At 44.6% G+C, this 22,487-nt stretch overlaps 1 protein-coding gene across 1 annotated transcript in view; it reads right to left on the bottom strand.

Moving 5' to 3' along the window:
- Window positions 1-22,487, bottom strand: part of LOC126481929 (serine/threonine-protein kinase mos) — a 93,752-nt gene that overhangs the window by 17,563 nt on the left and 53,702 nt on the right. Inside the window, exon 3 of the mRNA XM_050105888.1 lies at window positions 16,806-16,980. Within this exon, the coding sequence (XP_049961845.1) occupies window positions 16,806-16,980 (175 nt within the window). The remainder of the gene's footprint in view (window positions 1-16,805; window positions 16,981-22,487) is intronic.

Genomic DNA, 22,487 nt, shown 5'->3' with positions numbered 1-22,487 from the left:
CTACACAAACATTGGGGTTACACTCATCTGGTGTGAGGGTGAGGGACATTCTACTGGGGGCCGAACTGCCCAATAACCCTGGGTTTGGTGTGGGGCGGCGGTGGGTTGAGTGGAATGCTGTAGCCTGTTGTGGGGTTGTTTACTACTGCAGGCTACGGTGGGGACAAAGCCTCTCCCTCATTTTTAGGTTCCCAGTTTCATACAATACAAGGTTTAAGCTGTTATGTCAACTTAGAATTAAGTATTCAGTTCTAACCATAAATTCCTTGTAGATAACAACATGCACCTTAGAGATCCAAAAGATTCTACTACTTTTTATTTGAGGACAATAATGTGCTAAACTACACTCCTGGAAATTGAAATAAGAACACCGTGAATTCATTGTCCCAGGAAGGGGAAACTTTATTGACACATTCCTGGGGTCAGATACAGCACATGATCACACTGACAGAACCACAGGCACATAGACACAGGCAACAGAGCATGCACAATGTCGGCACTAGTACAGTGTATATCCACCTTTCGCAGCAATGCAGGCTGCTATTCTCCCATGGAGACGATCGTAGAGATGCTGGATGTAGTCCTGTGGAACGGCGTGCCATGCCATTTCCACCTGGCGCCTCAGTTGGACCAGCGTTAGTGCTGGACGTGCAGACCGCGTGAGACGACGCTTCATCCAGTCCCAAACATGCTCAATGGGGGACAGATCCGGAGATCTTGCTGGCCAGGGTAGCTGACTTACACCTTCTAGAGCACGTTGGGTGGCACGGGATACATGCGGACGTGCATTGTCCTGTTGGAACAGCAAGTTCCCTTGCCGGTCTAGGAATGGTAGAACGATGGGTTCGATGACGGTTTGGATGTACCGTGCACTATTCAGTGTCCCCTCGACGATCACCAGTGGTGTACGGCCAGTGTAGGAGATCGCTCCCCACACCATGATGCCGGGTGTTGGCCCTGTGTGCCTCGGTCGTATGCAGTCCTGATTGTGGCGCTCACCTGCAAGGCGCCAAACACGCATACGACCATCATTGGCACCAAGGCAGAAGCGACTCTCATCGCTGAAGACGACACATCTCCATTCGTCCCTCCATTCACGCCTGTCACGACACCACTGGAGGCGGGCTGCACGATGTTGGGGCGTGAGCGGAAGACGGCCTAACGGTGTGCGGGACCGTAGCCCAGCTTCATGGAGACGGTTGCGAATGGTCCTCGCCGATACCCCAGGAGCAACAGTGTCCCTAATTTGCTGGGAAGTGGCGGTGCGGTCCCCTACGGCACTGCGTAGGATCCTACGGTCTTGGCGTGCATCCGTGCGTCGCTGCGGTCCGGTCCCAGGCCGACGGGCACGTGCACCTTCCGCCGACCACTGGCGACAACATCGATGTACTGTGGAGACCTCACGCCCCACGTGTTGAGCAATTCGGCGGTACGTCCACCCGGCCTCCCGCATGCCCACTATACGCCCTCGCTCAAAGTCCGTCAACTGCACATACGGTTCACGTCCACGCAGTCGCGGCATGCTACCAGTGTTAAAGACTGCGATGGAGCTCCGTATGCCACGGCAAACTGGCTGACACTGACGGCGGCGGTGCACAAATGCTGCGCAGCTAGCGCCATTCGACGGCCAACACCGCGGTTCCTGGTGTGTCCGCTGTGCCGTGCGTGTGATCATTGCTTGTACAGCCCTCTCGCAGTGTCCGGAGCAAGTATGGTGGGTCTGACACACCGGTGTCAATGTGTTCTTTTTTCCATTTCCAGGAGTGTATATAACATGGAGGCACTTTAGATGAGTTAGAAGAGTTAAATAAAATCAAATGGGATATAGTAGGGTTATCGAAAGTGCTGGGAAAATATGAAGAGTGAATAAAATTAAAACCAGAACTTGTATTTTGCATGATGGAACAGAGCGGGAAGGAAATTCAGGTAAAGCTTTTATTATAAACATGGAAATTAAAAACCAATATTAAAGATGCTGAAGAAATATTAAATAAAAAAACAAGAATTTTTATGAAAATGAATAAAAAAATATTCCACTAAAGTCAAAGGTGATGCACGTGTACTCACAGTGTGATGTAGAGGCAAAAGACCTGTAAAGAGTTTTACAGAAGCTAATAAAGAGCAGAAAACCACACACCAAAGGTGATATCATGGCATGTTAATACGAAATTAGGATAAAAATGAAAGATAAATTCTGCAGTGGCAATCACTGGATGTGGTATCAGTTATATCATCTATCGGGAGGAACAGGTTGTCATTAACACATTCTTCCAGAATAAAAATAGGCAGTACACTTCTGTAGTTGGCGAGGACCAAATATGACTAAAAATGGAAGTCATTACATTTCATCAAATCATAAAGAAAATGCACTACAAAACGTTAGTGACAGCACCAAAAGTAAATAGTTGGTTTAAAAGAGAGGGGAAGGTACTAAACTGCTAGGTCATCGGTCCCTCGTTCTGATTAAAATAATTCGACAAGGGTGGGAGTAAAATAATTGAGACATATAAAATACAGCTGGAAGAAAGGAGAAAACCACATGAATGACAGAAGGGCAACGAACACTAAAATGGACAAAATCTGACAAGAAAACCACAGAGAGACACAAGAAACACGCAGATGAGATCAAAACAAGAGAACAGATTACCATGGCTGGCTGAGCATGAGAATAAAAAGGAGAAGCCATCCACACTGCAACACATTAAAAACCTCCATCCTAAAAGCACTAGTGTTGAGGACACAGAGGGACAAAGGACATGCACTGAAACTTAGATCACATGATAAAACCCACCCTCATGAAAAAACATAAAACTAAAGCTGCTGTTGAGGCATTGTCGCCCAACACCAAAGGTAGGGTGCTGGGAAAGTTAAAAGTCCACCACAGAGCAGCTGAAAGTGGGCAGCCCAGCAAGAGTTGGACAAACGTCATTTGCGAGCCACAGCAACACCGAGGTGTGTTCTCCTGAGAGAGAAGGTAACCACGCATGTATGGCCAATGCAGTGCCGGGAGAAGACAACTGATTCCCAGCGAGAGGACTGTATGGAAGACTTCACACATTCGTAGTCTTCTCAATAACATGCGCTTTGTTGTTCTTACTGTTATGCCATTCTGTCTCCCAAAGGCGAAAAACCCTGCAGCATAAGACAGAATGCAGGTCAGTTTTGGAGATGTCAATCTCCAGAAGTGGTTTCTGCATAACCTATTTGACCAGCCTCTTGGCAAGTTCGTTGCCTGGGATTCCGACACATCCCGGGGTCCACACAAACACCACTGAACAACGGGACTGTTCCATGGCACAGATGGACTCCTGAATGGACGCTACCAAAGAATGGGGAAGGGAGCACTGGTCTATAGCTTGTAGGCTGCTCAAGGAGTCAGTACACAGGAGACGTGTCTCCTCAGGGCATGAATGGATGTGCCCAAGAGCACAAGATATGGCTGCCAGTTCTGCAGTGAAAACACTGCAGCCATCTGACGAGGAGTGCTGTTCAATATGTCCTCCATGAACATACGCAAAGCCCATGTGACAATCAGCCATCGAGCTGCCAGTGTAAACCACTTCATAGCCCCAGTTAAAGTTGAGAATTGAAAGAAAGTGATAGTGAAGAGCTGCAGGGTTAATGGAGTCCTTAGGCCCACGCAAAATGTCTAGAAGAATCTGCGGCCCAGGTGTGCACCATGGAGGTGTATGTGAATGGACCTCGAGGATAGCTGGTAACGGGAAGGACTCCCGTTCAGACAGAAGGGACCAGATGTGAACTACAATCGTAAGCACCGATCTTGGCTGCCGATGCGGGAGATGAACTGCCGTGGTTGGAAAGGGAGATGGTAATTCGGATGCGCAGAGCTACAAACATGTGCAATGTAACTGGCGAGCAGTTGTGCATGCCTAACCTTCAACAGAGGGACTCCAGCCTCCACCAGCATACTGGTCACTGGACTCATTCTAAAAGCTCCCGTCGTTAGGCGAATGCCTCAGTGGTGCACTGGGTCGAGTAAACGCAATGCTGAGGGCGCCAACGAACCGTAAACCCGACTCCCATAGACAAGGCGGGATTGAACGAGGGCTCTGTAGAGCTGCAGCAGCTTAGAGTGATCTGCAACCCCAGTTGGTGTTGCTCAGGCAGTGGAGAGCATTGAGGTGCTAACAGCACTTCCGCTTAAGCTGACGAAGGTGAGGTAGCCAAGTCAATCGGGTATTGAAAACCAGTCCTAAGAATCGATATGCCTCCACTACAGTGAGTGGATCATCATTAAGGTAAAGTTCTGGTTCTGGATGAACAATGTGACGTCGACAGAAATGCACGACACTTGACTTTGTGGCTGAAACCTGGAACCTGGAACCCGTAGGCTAGAGCCCATGACTGCACCTTATGAGTGGCTCCCTGTAGGTGTCGCTCAGCAACACTAGTACTGGAGCAGCAGGATGCAATGCAAAAGTCATCCACCTACAGATAAGGTGAGACCAAAGGCCCTACAGCTGCTGCTAGACCATTAATAGCCACTACAAAAGAAAGACACTCAATACGGAGCCCTGCAGAGCGCCATTATCCTGAATACGAGGGGAGGGGGTGGGGGGGAACTATGGGAGGCTCCGACTTGGACACAGAAAGTATGGAGCAACAGGAAGTTTTGGATAAAAATCAGGAGCAAGCCCCGAAGACCCCACTTATACAATGTGGCAAGAATATGATGCCGCCAGGTCGTGTTGTATGCTTTATGTAAGTCAAAAAAGATGGCAACCAGATGTTGGCATCTGGAAAAGGCTGTTTGGATGACAGACTCAAGGAAAACAAGATTAACAGTGGTAGAGCGATCCTGGCAGAAGCCACCCTGACATGGATCTAGTGACTCCAGGACCCAACCCAACCGAGGCTGATGGGCTGGTACCTATCCATATCAAGCATGTTTTGACCGGGTTTGAGAACTGGAATGATTGTGTTCTCCTGCCATTGTGGTGGAAAGACGCCATCGCACCAGATCCGGTTGAAGATGACGAGGAGATGTTGCTTCTAGTCAGACAAGATATGTTTAAGATATGTTTAAGCATCTGATTGTGGATCCCTTCCAACCCAGGAGCTGTGTCGGGGCAATGTGTAAGGACGCTGAGGAGCTACCACTCTGTAAATGGGGCGTTTTAGGATTCACTATGGCATGTAGTGAATGAGAGGACTTCCCTTTCCATCCGCCGTTTGAGGGTGTGAAAGGCTGGGGGGAAGCGCTTGGCAAAGCGCTCGGCAATTGCGTTCACATCGGTAGATAACACGCCATTGATGTTAATGCCAGGGACACCTGTTGGGACATCCAATCTTCTTCCAGACTTGGGAAGGTGAAAAATGGCACCAATGGCTGACACATGCCTCTCCCAACACTCCTGTTTCTGTCGTCTTATAGGCTGGCGAACGTGGGCACAGAGCCGCTAAAAGTTACTACGTGCTCTAGGGAAGAGTGCCGCTTATGTCACTGTAGATCTCGCCGATGCTTGTTAATTGCCTCAGCGACTTCCGGCAACCACCAAGTGACTGTCTTTCACTGTGGCTGCCTAAAGAAAGAGGGATCACATTTTCTGCCACAGAAACGATCATTGTAGTGATCTGCTCAATGACATCATCGATGGCACCATGTGGGGGAGATTCAGCAGTGCCAGTAGAGGTGGAGGCTTCCGAGTCTGCCTTCTTTAAAGCCTATCTGGGTAGACGTCCATGGGCATGATGGCAGGGGAGTGACAGGAAGATGGGGAAGTGATCACTACCATACAGGTCATCAGGTGCTCACCAGTGGATAGATGGGACAACACCAGGACTGCAAACTGAGAGATCAATGGCTGAATGAGTGCCATGTGCCGCACTGAAATGTGTGGGGCAACTGTGTTTAAGAGGCAGAGGACGAGTTGTGACACGAAATTTTCGCCCTCCCTACCTCTGCCAGTAAGTGTGGCGCCACCTCACAAGGGGTTATGCGCATTAAAATCTCCCGAAGTACGAAAGGTTTAGGGAGTTGATAAATCAGTGCAGTCAATACGTTCAGGAGTACTGCACCTTCTGGAGGAAGATATACATTGCAGACAGTTATTTCCTGTGTCGTGCTTATCCTGACAGCCACAGCTTCAAGAGGGGTTTGAAGGGGCACAGGTTCACTACATACTGAGTTCAGGACATAGACGAAAATTCCAACTGACACTCTATTATAGTTACTACTGTTCCTGTAATACCTTTAAGCTGCGGAATGTAGGGCTCCACATTGCCGGGAACCAGGTTTCCTGGAGGGCAATGCAGAAATCAAGTATGCAGCTTAACAGTTGCCATAGCTCAGCCAGGTGGTGGAAAAATTGCCGCAATTTCACTGAAGGATTAAAGATCTTGAGATTGGGAAGGCATCAAACACTCAATGAGGCAGTCTACACCTCAGAGTCACCTGCTGCCACCAGATGAGTACCTGTGCGATCGACATACATTGTGTCTGAGGGCCCAGCGAGATCTAGGTCCTCAGCGGATGCCTGAATCTACACCTCATCCTCAGACACAGAGCTTGTAGGTAGTGGTGGTGTGGTTGCCACTGCAGTGCCTTGGTTCTTGGTAGCTTTTTCTTTTTAGGTTTCTCTCACTGTTCTTTAGGTTTGTCCAGCTGGGAGGGCTTCACTGATTCAGTCTCAGGGACTGAGGAGGACCGTGAAGCCCTACAACCAGCTACCACGGGTTGCTACAGTCACTGATGGGTATCAGCTTTGCCACTGGTAGGTACCTGGGAAGGGAGTGACCCAAGGAATCCCTTCCTGGTGAGAGGAGTCAAAGAAGACTTACACTTCTCCAGCTGAGAAGTGGGGACTTACGTTCCCAATGGTTGGGGGGGGGGGGGGGAGGGAGGGGGGTGTTGCTCCTGAAGTATGCTGTGCAAGGGCAACAGGGAGGGAAGTGCCCCCCCCCCCCCCACCATCAAGGGGGCAGGTGGAGTGATGGCTCTGAGAGCCAACTGTATGCAGTGGAACGGAAGATGGTAGAACCAGTGTCATAGTGGCAGCTTAGGTTGGTGTCATATGCACAAGACATAGCCTCTCATTTTCTCTTAGCCTCAGTGTAGGTCAGTTGGTCCAGGGTCTTTTATTCCATTATTTTTCTTTCTTTCTGGAGAATCCTGCAGTCTGGCGAGCAAGGCAAACGATACTCTCTGCAGTTGACACAGATGGGAGGTGGGGTGCAGGGAGTATTGGGATGTGAAGGACATCCACAATTCCGACAGGTGATGTTGGAAGTACAGCAGGAAAACATCTGGTCGAACTTTCACCACTTAAAGCACCACATCGGTGAAGAGATATATGGCTTTACGTCACAGCAGCAGACCATCACCTTGACCTTGTTGGGTAATGTGTCACCCGAGAAGGCCAAGATGAAAGCACCGCTGGTGTCCTGATTATCCCTCGAACCCTGGTGGATGCGCCGTACAAAATGGACACCTCGCAACTCTTAACTGGTGCGCAGCTCATCATCAGACTGCCATAGAGGGTCTCCGTGAAATATGATACCCTGGACCATATTTAAGCTTTTACGGGGCATGATGGAAACAGTAACATCGCCCAGCATGTCACAGGCGAGTAGTGCCCGTGACTGGGCAGAGGATGATGGTTTGATCAAACTGACCCCGACCACACTTTGGACAAACCCTCCACCTGCCCAAACTTGTCCTCTAAATGCTCCACAAAAAACTGAGGTTTCACGGACATGAAAGATTCCCCATCAACTCTTGTACATACGAGGTACCAAGGTGAATAAGCTTCACTGCCTTCCTTAGCCTGGTGTTCCTCCTATGGTGTGGCCAGGAAGAGCGGGGATGGGGGGAGGGGGGACAATTTGGGGTTGTATTTCTTAGCATTGAAGTTAGACCTAGATTGCTTAGAGACTGCTGGTGTTTGACCACCAGCAATAGATGACGTACTACGTTTCATGGTGTGTAATTTGGCCTGATGCCACACACTCCGACCAGGGGCTCTCCCCATGGGTGCCAAAGCAAAAGCCACCTGGCAGGATGGTCATTGCTGCAAGTACCGATGCTCCAGGGTGATGGGCATCTACTCCTTGTCATACGTGGGGAGTTAGCAGTGCAGTCATCAGCAGAGCGATCCAAGTGTGGTCAGGGGGCTGCAACCAACATGGTACATGGTGGCCCCACCACAATGGACTGGCTACCTTGTTTGGATATCAAGCGGAAATGAGCTAAGAAGTCCATTATCGTCGACAGCGCAGAAAGCAATACTACACAGAGGATGGAGAAAAATGCACCCAGTAGGGTGACCTTGCCCAACAGCTGGAAAAAGAGTGGAAGTGCAGATCCACTTTGACGAAGGATGCAAGAGGTCTCAATGCATGATGGGCACTATGCACCATTTAAGGCACCCTTCCCCAATTGGCTCACTCTTCGGGAAAATTTTGAAAGATGGAGGTGAAAACCTACAGGGGACCATCATTTACAGGCCAAAACATGTGGGACTCCTTTTAGTTGCCTCTTACGACAGGCAGGAATACCTCAGAGGCCTATTTTAACTCCCGGACCCGCAGGAGGGAGTAAACTGTTCACTATTGTACCTGAATGTTGTGATGACAGTATTATACCACCTGACTTCACAAAAAGTAGAGCTATTGCATTACCCAAGGGGATAAACACAAAAGACTGTACAGATTATAGAATACTATCCCTTATGTCACATTCATCAAAAATATTACTGTCAGTAGGTAAAGGGAGGATTAGGAACGAAATAGGTTGAAACTTAGCCAATGATCAATTTGGCTTCAGACAAGGGAAAGAAATGAGAAGCAATAATGGAACTGTGTCAGATTTTGGAAAGAAGATTAGATGTAATAGAGAAATATATACAGCATTTATTCACCTAGAGAAGCATTTGGTATATTGACTGGAAGTTGTTATTTGAAGCAGTGCATGAAGTAGCACCTGGTTGGAGGGACAGGTGATTAATAATGAGGATGTGCAAAAATCAGAGTATTGAGCTGGATATTAATGGTAGCACAAAACCAGAAGGAGAATTAAGACTCAGGTGCCGTATCGCCTTACTTGATATTTGCAACGAGTAGACAATAATAGCAGTGGAATAAAAGGCAACTGGAATCAAATTAATGGTATTTATATTCCGATTTGCTGGTGACACTTTAGACTAGTACAGCTTATCTCTGTCTTGTAAAGAGATCCAACGAAGTAGTCAGGCAATAACTTTTTATTTTTTTAAGCTCAAATACCAATCAACTGAAAAATCGAAGTCAATGCAAATAATAGTCATAAAAATGGAAGAGTAAAGCAGATTGTCTGTGCGCTCATCGCCATGGAGTTATGCTGTGCATCACTGTGCATTTATGCACATTCTTCTGGTGACTCACACAACACTAATAGTGCACATGTGAAGACAGAGCTAAATAAAATGCTTGAGTTCTTAAATCAAGAGGTAACAAAACTAAGACTAGAAACAAACACCAAGAAGATGAAAGTTGTGGTTAAAGACAAGAACGGAGATAGAGGTAGGAGTGACATGAAAATAGGTAGTGAGCAATTCATGAAATTGATCGACTGATTAATTAATTAATTAATTAATTGTGAGGGGGGTTATGAGTTAAAACACACACAGTAGAAGGCATAAAAGAGTAAACTAAATCTAAAAACTAGAAAAACATAGGGGTAAAAGAGCTGTCTTTGCACAGGGGAGTGGTAATCGTTCCAGACCAAGAAAACATGAAGAGAGGCCCCAACCACAACCACCTTGCCCTGCTCCAGGAGTAAAGCAAAATGTCTTATCTGAAAATAAAAACCATTTTCACAAAAGAAATTGAGGGCCAGTTCGACCATCTGTGAACTGTCCGCTAATATTAAAATTAAGGAATCTGGAAGACTATACCTAATAAAGGAGTCAAAAGAAGGGAACATTCCACCAATATATGGGATACTATCAGTCTGGCTCCATAACCACCCTGTGGGAGTGGGTTGTTACGCAAGAGAAAACAATGGGTGAGCCTGGAATGACCAAAGCGATATAGCGTAAGACAGTGGACTACTACTCAGAGGAGAGGAAGGAAGAATTCCCAACGAAGGTAGTCTCCTTGACGGTGCAGAGTTTACTACTGAGAGCAGTTGTGCACCGGATGTCATTTCACTTTTGGGCAATGAGAGATTTGACATTGATCCGCATATCTGCAGCTGGAATTATGAAATAGAATGGGGTAAGTATATGCTTCTCTAGCCAAATGGTCAGCCAGTACATTTCCTGGGATGCCCACATGACTTGGGACCCAGAGAAAGCCAACTGAACAGGCAGCATGGGGTAAGGGCACAGAGAAGGTCATGGATAGCAGAGACCAAACATGACTAGAGTAGCATCAGTCAATAGCCTGCAGGCTGCTCATTGAGTGGGTACATATTAGAACACTGTGGAGGGAGGCCAGAGTAACAAAATGGAGGGTCCTGTCAATTGCTAGCAGCTCTGCAAAGAACACACACAATCCCGGTAATAAATAATGTTCGAAGCCTCAGGAGATGTGGAAGTGTATTCTGCCTTATGCCTCATCTTAGAACCATCAGTGTAGAAGATGATGGCACTCTGAAACTCTGCAAGGATGGAACGTACAAGTTGCAAAGAGACCCTAGGGATGACATAGCTTAGGACCTTGGAAAATGTCAGTCCTGATCTGGGCATATAGTCTTCAGGTGGAGAATGCAGGGCAGCCACGTCAGCTTATCAACAATAATGACTCAGAAATGGGACTGTGCTTCAACATCTAGGGGCTGGTCGCTTAAATGAAGTTCTGTCTGTGTGTCAATGACAAAAATGCATAACCTGTGTTTTGGAGGGAGAAAACTCAAAGCCATGGAAGGCAGCCCATGTAGAGGCCTGACGAATGGCACCTGGGAGCCAACACTCAACATATGCTACCCAGTGGGAGCTGCACCAGAGGCCCAACAGAAGTTACAAACCTGTTGATGGCTATAAGGAAGAGTGCAACACTAAAGACAGAATCCTATGCGATACTTTTCTCCTGAATCTAGGGCTGCTGAGTGAAGTTCCAACTCTAACCCGGAAGAGCCAGTGGGATAAAAACTCATGAAAAAAAATCTGAAGGGGGCCGCAAAAGCCCCAGTCATGCAGAGTAACTGCAATGTCATAGTGCCAAGCCATATTGTATGCATTATGTAGGTCAAAGAAGACCATGACAAGATGCTGGTAGTTAACAGAAGCCTGTTGAATTGCTGTTTCCAATCTGAGTAAATGGTTGATTGGAGATTGTCCTTCCCAGAAGCTACACTGATGGGGGACAAGAGGCACCGAGATTTGAGTACCCAACATAATAAGAAACTAACCATCCTCTCAAGCAGTTTATGAAGATGTTTGTCAGGCTAATTGGGCAGCAGTTGTTGAGAGACATCTGGTTCTTTCCAGGCTTGAGGACACCATTGCAAGGGGGAAGGCACCTGTGAGCCAAATGTGGTTGAAGACACTGAGTAGATGTCTCTGGGTAACGTCAAAGTGTTGGATCACCTGGTTTTGGATGGGATCTGGGCCTGGGGCTGTGGCATGTGAAGAGGTAAGAACCTGCACGAATTCCCATTCAGTGAAGAGTCCATTATAGGTTTCAGCTTGGTGAAGGTTTAAACAGAGGGGAATCTGTTCAGCTTGGCATTTCTGCCAGAAAAAGGTCACAGGATAGGAAGAGGATGCCGATGCTGTTACAAAGCGTGTTGTGAGGTGTTCTGCGAGGACCAGTGGATCAGTATACAGAACACCTTGGAGAGTACGACCCTGGACAGTTGACTGTCGCTAGTGGCCCAGAAGCTATGGAGCTTGGACCAAGCCTGCGATGAAGAGGCAAATGCCCCCAGGGAGGAAACACAGTGCTCCCAGCATCCCTTTTTACCCTGCTTAATAAGGGAGCGAGCCTTAGCATGGAGATGCTTAAAAGCAAGGAAGTTGGTCTGTGAAGGGTGGGGCTTAAATCGTCGCATCACCCGCCGGTGGTCCTGGGCAGCAACTGCGACATCCTGAGTCTGACCAGCTGCTGAGAGTTCATCACCCACTGAGTCATGAGTGAGGTCAATTCATAGTAAAGTGTTACTGCATCATTTTTACCTGCAGCACCTGCTGCAAAGTCACACATGTAAGTGTTACGGCCTGATAAGGCACTTGCAATAGGAAACTGCAATTGCTACATAGCTGCCAATTCCCTCAGTGCAGCTGAAAGTAGGAACCAACTACATTTAAGCTCAAAGGTTAGTTGTTTGAATCGGTAAGCATCTCTTGTCGGGCTGCTTTTTTCATTTGCTCCATGATTACAGTCACTGTACCAGAAAAATCTTATTAGGTATCTGTTAGCTGGATGGAGAACTAACTACAAGAAGGCCTGGGTCATATCTGCAACACTGGCAGAAAGTTGCATTAAAAAAATGCATGAATGGTACAGTGAGTTCAGCAAGAAGGTTAGGCCCTCTTTTCAAGACATCATTAAGTGAGGAACTCTTTTCATGTGAATATACGTTAAACACAATTGGCCACTTGGTGCTCTCTTGACTCTTTCCAATCATTATTTGATTTGGCAAATAAATGGTGTTGGCAAAATTTTCTTGTTGAGCCAGTTCATCCTGTTTATTTCAGATGTAATTTGACTTCTGTGTCTCACATGTGGCATTGAAGATGTTGTCGTCCTGTAGATGCCTATGGAGTGAGGAAGAGTTTTCCAGCATTAAAGATGTTATCTGGAAGAAAGACTGCCAATTTTCGTGGGAGGCAGACTACTCTTTGGTAACTCTCAATGGAACAGAAAGCATTAAATTCCTTAAGAAGTGCAGAATCCTTCTAACTCTGATCAGTCCTCATTGTTGCATTTTCCTGTGATCTCCAAATACCAGTCATTTCAGATTGCGTTTTTAAGTGCTCTATTGAATGGCAGCTTTATCATGGCCTGATTTACAGAAATCCTTGTGCAGCTTCCACTAATGATCCATCTGAATTTCATAGGCAGTAAAGTCAGTGATGCAGATAGGCATATTGGCACAGCATCCTAACAGTTATCCAGCCATGATGTGCTTCAATTAGTAGCTAAATGGGAAGATCATTGTATCACTCTGCAGGATTGACTAGTTGTAAATTGCTGATGTGTTGCCTTTTGAACTCTTGAGGTACTGACGGGTATCTTGAAAATTAGTGATGACACTCAAATGTAGCAATTGTATTGTGAGAATTGTTCCATGCACTTATCAGTGTCAGGTGGACCAGATGATGAGAGATTGACTAATGCAATGATTGCCAGTGGGCAATTCACAACAACTTCCCGTTTTAAATTTTCAGTCAGTTATCTGCTAATGTAGCTAGAGTGGCTGCCACTATCAAAAAAGCAGCAGGTAAGTCTACTTACACCTGTGGGACCTGTTACATACACGTGGAGATAAGTGAATCCTGAACAGCTGGTATTCACAGTACCCAATGAGCTGTGTTCATTAGGATCAAACGATGAAGTAAAATGTTCTGAAATGCTGCAGATTGACTTCTATGATGGCTTCACTTGCAGGAAAGACAAAATTATTTTTCTCCTCTTTCTACAGTCTTTACTATGTGACCCTGGTTGGCGCAAAGAAAGGACCTATTACTAGGTCTCAAAATCTTGATGCAGTCATGAACATCCCTGACTTTCTCGCCATCTTGTGCCCACTGACCACACCATTTGCAAAATACACACTAGGTTTCTACTTTCTGTATGGACTTATGTGTTGCATGTCCTGACTTCAAGTGAATTTTGAGGGCTGCTGTAGATGGTATAATGTTAATTAATCTGCAATTTTCTCAACAAATCTTTTGAGCCATCTGTGGCCCATATACCTCTTCCGACATGAAGTCCGTCAGTTTCAGAGTGTTCCCTTCTGACAATTTTATCTTCTTTGTAGGAATTGTCCAGCATCTGCATATGTCTTCCAGCAAAGTGCAAAGCATCTTTCGAATTAAAACTCTACCATAAGCTTCTAGATTCTCCCCTACTGCCTGTACAACTTGAATGCACTCATTACAATCAGTAAGTGTTAAGAGATTCTGGAGAGTAGGAGTTATGTGTTAGAAGTGTGATATCTTCCAGATAGTCTCGATTCACCTGGGTAATTTCATTTTTCATCATAGGTGCATGTAAAATTCCATTAATTTATCCATAAGGAGCTGCAGTTACGACTCAAAGAAATTCATGTTTACTGATCATTGACAAGTTCAGGTCTGCATCGTAAGACGGTTCTGACTGTTACCAAAAATGTGTCCATTTATCAATGCCACCAAAAAAATGGCCCTGGCTTGGTTTGTGGTAGTCCAACACTGTGGCTGTACAACTCTGTAGGAACTGCAGAAGTTGTCCTGTTGGTCATAGTGTCAAACTCTTCCCTCAGTACTGCATTTTGTCTTCAGGATCAACTGCTTCAGAGTGTCACATGCTAAGACATCAGCTTTGTATTCTACATCATCAAGTAAATCTTTGATAGCATTATCCAATGCCATTAAACTAGTCAAAATTTCCTACAATTGACTACTAATGTATGCTCTCTGTTCTGTAGTTGTCAAGCAAATTTATTTGATTATTGGTGCAGACAGTCAGTCAGCATTTGTGCTCACATTTAGTCATGTCTGTAGTGTCACAGACAGGTGGCCACACTTGTCGAGCATTAATATTAAACTTTATCATTAGAGACTAATGATGTGCTTGTTGTGTAGTCAAATTATTATTCTACACTCTACTCAAATATTATTCCAACAGTTAGTATATGAACAGTAAGCTGATACATTTCAGTAATGAAAACAAATAAGCTAAATGCCACAATGCATAAATCATTTAGTTGAGAGTGTACCTTTTACATTACATACGAAGAAATTTCGCTATGTAGTCTCTAGGATCAATGTGCAAGTCCTCTCAAAGTGTCATAGATATCATACAGAAAATTTTTGTTGGTGCCGCTTTTCCTGGGTTTTGGCACAGAAAATGTGTGAGAACAATTAGAGAGTATTTTAACATCAAGTTACATACAGCCTTATTTGTGCAAAACATATATATCATCAAAGTTATATAACATCTGCCATTTGCAAAACATTTACACAATACATTTCCGAAACTTTGTTTTTATTTGACACAACTACTACATAAATTGTGGCTCATAGGTCAACCAGCTCCACACATTCAGTCTAGTATCTAGATGTTAACAACAGTACATAATTTCCAGCCTCATGGGACATCAAGAATATAAGCAAGAAATAAAATATAATGGAATTTACACCGTGGCATCTGTTTGTCTTCACTGAAAAGTGAGAGATCTCTGATGCACGACAATCATAGAACAGTTTGGAAGTGGCCAGGTGCCAATGCTGTGGCATATGGCTGGTGCCTCATGATCCAGCCACATGCCACACAATGGAATGCTAAGGTTGCCACCCTGTCAGATGCCTGCAAACTGGTGCAGTTCACCATTGCCCGTGACAGTTGCAGCAGTATTGCAAATGCCACATTCAGTGGATACAGCTGGTATTAGCATACATATGCAAACCACATGGTAGCATGCAACTTCCCGATATTATTCTGTTGGGTAGCCTTTATAGAATACCACCCAGCAGCCTACCAGCCAGTGGGAGTCCTATTCAGAACACCAATGTTCAACTTCTGAAGTCCCATGAGTATTTTTCTCTGAGTACAGCATATTACTTCAGAACCTTGGAAATCACCAGTGCAGCCTACATCGATTGTGCCCGAGGCAGTGATTCTCACCTGTGACAGACTGAGTGCTCACATGCTGCTTCCAGAACCATATTGTGTTAGTGGCATTGATTCAGCAGATCACGACAATCTTTACAATGTCTGTACCTGAAAGCTGTTTCTGTTGTTTGCATTATTGTGTACTTTCTCTGTACTAAGAAAGTTTCAATGTTCTTGGCTACCTGTGCATCTATCTCTCATTGTGCATGCCTGACCCACGATGGAATACTTTAAACGCAGATCTCATGCATGTAGTCCTAGGATTCAACAAGAAGGTGGTGGAATCAGTCATGTTGTGAGTTAGTAGCACTACCTGGAATTGTGTCACTCCAGTTCTGGATTAGTATCATGTCTAGATGTTGGATACCTCTCATTGCTATGAAGTGTAAAATGAGTATCAGACAATGTTCTCCAACCTACTGTTCAGCTCTAAGTACAATATTTCAGTGATGGGTTCATCATCCAAGAAACTAATGCAGATATCACCCAAGTGGAATGGCCCGCAATATTTGCCAACATGAATCTGATTATGTATACTTGGGACCAGTTTAAACTTGCACTGTGTCATAGAAGAACTACTCCTTACACAACAGAAGAACTGAAGAAGCCTGTCTTCTAAGAATGTCAGGCATGAGTAGCAACACTTCTACCACCTTGTGGACAGCATGCCAAATATTGAAGACAAATTTAATGCATGGGCAGAGCAAAACAGTACTGAATGTTGTCCAGCAGCAGATTTTTATCTCAAAAATGTGTTAAGATATCCACCTTCAAACATATTGCCTTTATTTTGGTAACAGTTTTAATTCTATTTATTTCATGAAGCAACAACACACAAAAGGAATTTTCTAGCAAGAAGTGGGCTCTGCATGAATCTGAGGAAGATAACACAAGAAACAGGGGCGATTTTATTTGTGCTATTTGGTAATGCTATTGGAGATTTCTTCCTTCAAAGATACAAATACTGTGAAGTTACTTCTATTTTTGAGTAATATGTCTCAGAACAGAACACAGGATAATATAGTATAATAAAGTATCAATTTTACCATTAAGTTCCTTTGTTTTTTTGATTGCTTCTTCAAATTTAATGAGCTTCCAAAGTCAAAAAGTTTACATCTATCGGTATTCTCACAGACAATAACATTTCTTGGCTTCACATCGAGATGTAGTATATTCCTTCTGTGGCAGTACAGAAGAGCTTCAGCAATGTCAAGTGTATACCTACAAAAAGAAAAATATACAGCTATTTGGAGGTCAGACAGAAGTTTAGTTATAAATGTACACATCAAGTGAACTTTAAAATTAAGTATAATGAATAGTGTTTGTAATTGTGGGGGGTGGGGGGGATAGGTGGTGCCACACTTGTGCACACTCTTACTAGAGAAATATCAAGAGCTTGAAAGTTGGGGTTAACTGTTTTCTATTATGCATTTCTGTGTGTGGTGCACCAATTGTCTGTAAGTAATAAGTGGTTGCATTTTCCTTATTTTATGTATTTTTATTTGCGAATGTAGTATTTCAATAATTATTGTAAGTTTATGGAGGCATATTTTTAAAAAATATCAGCTTTCAGAATCATTCTGACAGAAAGAAAAAAAAAAGGCAGTTCTTTCACACTACTTTAGATAAGGTGTCTAATGTAGCAGAAAACCTCATAAGCCACTAGACATTTCTCATATTGTTGCCTCAAATAGAAAGCAAACTCCCTGTCCTGTCTATGTCTATAACTATGATGTACACACTGAACATGTAGTGTTCATGCTTTCATACACCCCATGCACTGTCTAATGGCTGATCCTCTTAATGTAGGGATCTGTATTAAATAGCATTTCCAGTTCCAATGTAAGGAACCACCAACCTTGATGTCTTGCTTGTCACTGCCAGTCACTCACTATCCCAGTGATGCATGGGAATGTAACTCGACAGCAAGTATACTGTGCACAATGACACAGCGTTCCATATTTACGCAAGTAGCTCAACCTTGGGTTGATCCTGAAGGAACCTACAGACAGTAAGAGTAATCTTTATATATGAAGGTCTTAATGATCCATATTTCTACAGACCGTAATCCAGCTGGTATTATATAAACGCTTTATAGAACTGGAGCAGGCATGCTCTATTTACTCCCCATGAATTGAGAGATTTTAGGATGTCATATAGCTAAGCTAATATGGTTTTTATTTGTCTTTGATATGGAAGCTAGTTGAGTGTTATCGCAAACAGGCTAATAAAAATCAGGAAATCTTGCATGAGCAGTTCTGACTCACTAATATGAATCACAGGTAAGTCACAAATCCATCTTAAATGTTTTAGAGAACAGACAGACTTTCATAATGAGAATTTAAATGCTGATTAAATTGTCGACACCTCCAATCACCTAATGGTTTGTTGCATGTAGCGAACAGTAGTAAATGAATTGCAGCTAGTGCAAAATGCCACAAAATCATAAAAAAAAAGAGCACCGTATTCACTTCCTTATCACACACACAATCACACATGTAACAGCATACTTTTATGAGTGACTCTTCGGCACACTTTTCTTGATGAAATTGAACAATGGAACAGCCAGGAGGGAATGTAACAATATTATGAAAAGGATAGTTGCTATTCATCATATCATCGAGAAGCTGTGTCACAGGTAGGCACAACAAAACGCCTCTGAGAAAGTGAACTTACAGCCCCCAACAAGGCCTTTTATCAGAAATACACATGCACACACATGACCGACCACAGTTTCTGGCTGCTGAGGCCACACTGTGAACATCAGCGCATGATGGGAGAGGCAACTGGGTAGCAGGAGTAAAGAGGAGGCTGGGGTGGGGATGAGGAGGGACAGCAGGGTATGGTGGGGGTCGGTAAAGTGCTGTTTTTGGGTACATACAGGGACAAGGTTGAGAGAGGATAGGGCAGTTATGTGTAGTTGGGAGGTTGACGGAGGGCGGGGGTAATGGGAAAGGAGAGAAGTAGAGAGACTGTGGGTGTGTTGGTGGAAGAGAGGGCTATGTAGAGCTGAAATGGGAACAGGAAAGGGGCTAGATGGGTAAGAACAATTACTAATGAAGGTTAAGGCCAGGAGAGTTACAGGAACATAAGCTATATCACACGGAGAGGTGTTGGCATAACATCCAACAAGCTGTCTGCATGAATGGCCACCAACAAACTATGACAAGGAACAAGCTGGACAATCCCATTGCTGAGCATGCTGCCCAACATGACGTATTTTATTTCAGTGAGTGCTTCACAGCCTGTGCCATATGGATCCTTTCCAACAACACCAGGTTTTTCCGAATTGCGCAGATGGGAACTCTCCCTGCAATGTATCTTATGTTCCCGTAACTCTCCTGCCCAAAATCTTCATTAGTCACTGCCCTTGCCCATCTAGCCTCTTCCCTGTTCCCATTCCAACACTACACAGCTCTCTATTCCACCAATGCACTCACATCTTTTTACTTCTCCCCTTTCCCACTAACCCCCTCCTCCTCCTGTCAACCTCCTGACTGCACCTTGCTAACCTACTCTCTCTTCTTCTCACCCCTATATGCTGGCACGATCAGCACTTTGTTGTCACCTACCCTACCCTGCTATCCCTCACCCTCCCCACCCCAGCCCAACCCCCTCTTTACCCCCACCACTCATCATGCACTGCTGCTCGCAGTGTGGCCTCAGCAGCAGGAGACTGTGGTGTAAGAGGGAGGGAGGGAGGGAGGGAGGGAGGGAGGGAGGGAGGGAGAATTTCCAATGAAGGCCTTGCTGGCTGAAAGCTAAGCTTGCTTTCTGACAATCTTTATGTTGTGCCTTTCTGCAACTCAGCATCTCTGCTGTATGCTGAGTAGCAACATCCTTCTCATAATTTCTTCATGAAACAGTCAGTCAGGCACCCAGTATCATTGGATGACCTTGGCCTTTATTTAAAAAACACTAAGAAGGAAGGACTTTATAAAGATGAACAGATGTCTCTAGAACCACCATTTGTTGAACTGCCTGTTGATATCATGGCTCTGAAAGAAATCTTAGGCGTTTTCAGGATCAAAAGACATTCCTACGAAACTGACAGACAACACTACAATAAGCATGTTGGCATGTACGGTCCTCTACTGGTTTTAGGAGAGATTAAGATAATTTCTTTCAAATGTGTGGAAGCTTTTAATTTTCCCTCAGATTCAGATGAAAGGTGGAGAAGATTCTTTTAGCAATTACTGTGTAGAGTCAGAGCATGGTGCAAACACTCATGGTCTAGTGTCAAATCGTGAACCAATAAGAATGCATTCACTGAAAACGGGAAATTGTAAAATTCCTGATTATGGAGCTACATTCACAGTTGCTACTCTCAGTGATTTCTCTGTCTTAGTGAAATTCTAGAACCAGTCGAAGTACGAGGCACTGGGTGAACTACTACTACTTTGTCTGCATTATGTCTTTCTTGCTGGAAACTTCCAGTAGGTGTTATGCCAGTAATTGGCCCTCTCCCAATTTGTCCATAAATCATTCTAGTGGTTTCCAATTCTACTGTGGCCTTTGTGGTACTGTTTATGGAGAATGGAAACACTCCATAATCTCTGTTTGCTCTCCTTAACAACTTGGCGGAGTTTTGCCATCATTATCTAATGCTGGTTCTCAACAGCTGTTGATCACTTAATCCTGTGCAGAGCTGCATTCATGACTAATGCTCCCATTGAAGTCATTCTTTGTGTATAGGATGTAACCAATCATACAAGGGTGCCAGATGCTTTGACATGGGTCTATTGCAGATGGACAGAGCATCCTGCTTTGTAATAACAGTTATTTGCTCCGCCTAAGTGTTGAACCCTTATACATTCAAGATTTAAAATTAAAGGGTTGTCTCAGGCAAACTTGTTCCAATTAATACAATAAATTGAAGTTCAGCATTTAAAATACTCATAAACATTAGATGTATGTATGAAGTTCATTCAAATGAAACCTGGTCAGTGCATCTACCTTCGCCTTACACGTAAGGTCGCACCACGTAACTGCAGGTATGGCGGTTCCAACTATTGGTAGAGATAGTGACGCGTGCACACCATTTGATGTAGCATAGTACCAGTGAGGTTTCACGCCAAAGAGAAGATGGTCACGCAAGTTATCATCTACTACCGAATGTGCAGGCGAGTAAGCAGGAACAACAAGGAGTGATTCGATTTTTGGCAGCAGAGGGAGTTGGAGGCCGTGAAATGTATCAATGGATGAAGGCTGTGTGCGGTGATTACAGTCTGGGTCATTCAAGTGTTGCATAATTGCACAAATGATTCCTTGAGGGGCGTTAGTCCCTGGAAGGCTATGCTCGTCCTGGACAGGCTCATCGGATCATCACACCGGAGATGGTTGCAGAAGTGAATTCTTTAGTCTTTGACAACCACAGACTCACCATGGATGATATCCATCAGTTTGGGTATTAGCATGGGCACCGCCCACACCATAATGCATGAACACTTGAACTTTCGAAAAATCTGTGCACAGTGGGTTCCTCACTGACTGCCGAACAGCACAATACTCTAATGGCACTGTCTTTGAGTCATCTGCAATGTTATCGTGAGGAGGAATACAGCTTTCTGTTGTATATTGTCACATGTGACCAAACATGGCATCATCATTTTTAACTCTAAAGGAAGTGTCAGAGCAAGCAGTGGAAACACACTACTTCACCACCTCCAAAGAAATCTAATGCCATGACTACCACTTATTGAGTTCCTCGAATGGGGAACCACCATCAATGCCCAGTGTTATCAAGCCACAGAACCTTAGACGAGCCATCAAGTTGAAGCATCAAGGCGTATTGTCCAGTTGTGTTATCCTCCTGCATGATAATGCCTGCCCACACACAGCCAATGCCATGAAGACTATATTGCAGCAGTTTCGGTGGGAAACTGTTGGAACATCCACTGTACAGTCCTGACCTTTCACCATGTGACTCATGTGTTTGGACCTCTAAAACAAGCTATTCATGGACATCGATCTGCAACAGACGACAGAGTGTGACTGGTTTCAGGCCTGGATCTGACAGCAGCCTACTAGCTTCTTCAAGAATGGAATCAACCGGCTAGTGTCACAGTGGGATAAATGTGCCAACTGTCTTGGAGACTATTTTTGAGTATGTGTACTGTGTATAACTACATTTTTGAGTTAATAAAATCATTACCATTTCTTTACACTAATGACGGGGTTTCATTTGAATGCCCCTTATACATATAAACACTATATGGCTGAAAGCAAGGGGAAACTATAGTACGTATTTTTTCTGAGGACATGCAGATCTACTGTATGGTTTAATGAGGGCATCATCATGGGTAAAATTTGCCAAAGGTAAAATATCCCACCCACTCAGAACTGCGCTGGATACCATTTAGGAGGATACCATTAAGTAAATAAAGTAAAGAAATGTACCTTGTGATCTATGGGCTCAAGTGCAATGTGTTAGATCCCTTAATTGGGTACATAGGTTAGAAAATTTTAAAAAGGTTGAAGTGGAATTAGTGAAGCACGGTGTCAGGAAGAACACAGGACACCTGGTCAGGTGAGTATATCCAGTTATCGAAGGCCTTGCGGACCACACAGTGCTTCCTCAAACTGCCTCCATTCCTTTCAGTTTGTGCTTGGTTCCCCCAGGTGTCTTCCATCCCTAGGGCTACCAGGTCCTTGATAGGTAATCGTATGAGGGTGTCTGGTGTTTGCTTCCCCCTCAAGTGCCTTCTTCACCATCATTCTTCTGGCAT

Source organism: Schistocerca serialis, chromosome 5 (genome assembly GCF_023864345.2).
Source record: "Schistocerca serialis cubense isolate TAMUIC-IGC-003099 chromosome 5, iqSchSeri2.2, whole genome shotgun sequence".
Lineage (NCBI taxonomy): Eukaryota > Metazoa > Arthropoda > Insecta > Orthoptera > Acrididae > Schistocerca > Schistocerca serialis.
Note: the sequence above shows the minus strand (reverse complement) of the source record. Positions and strands in the feature narration are given on the sequence as shown.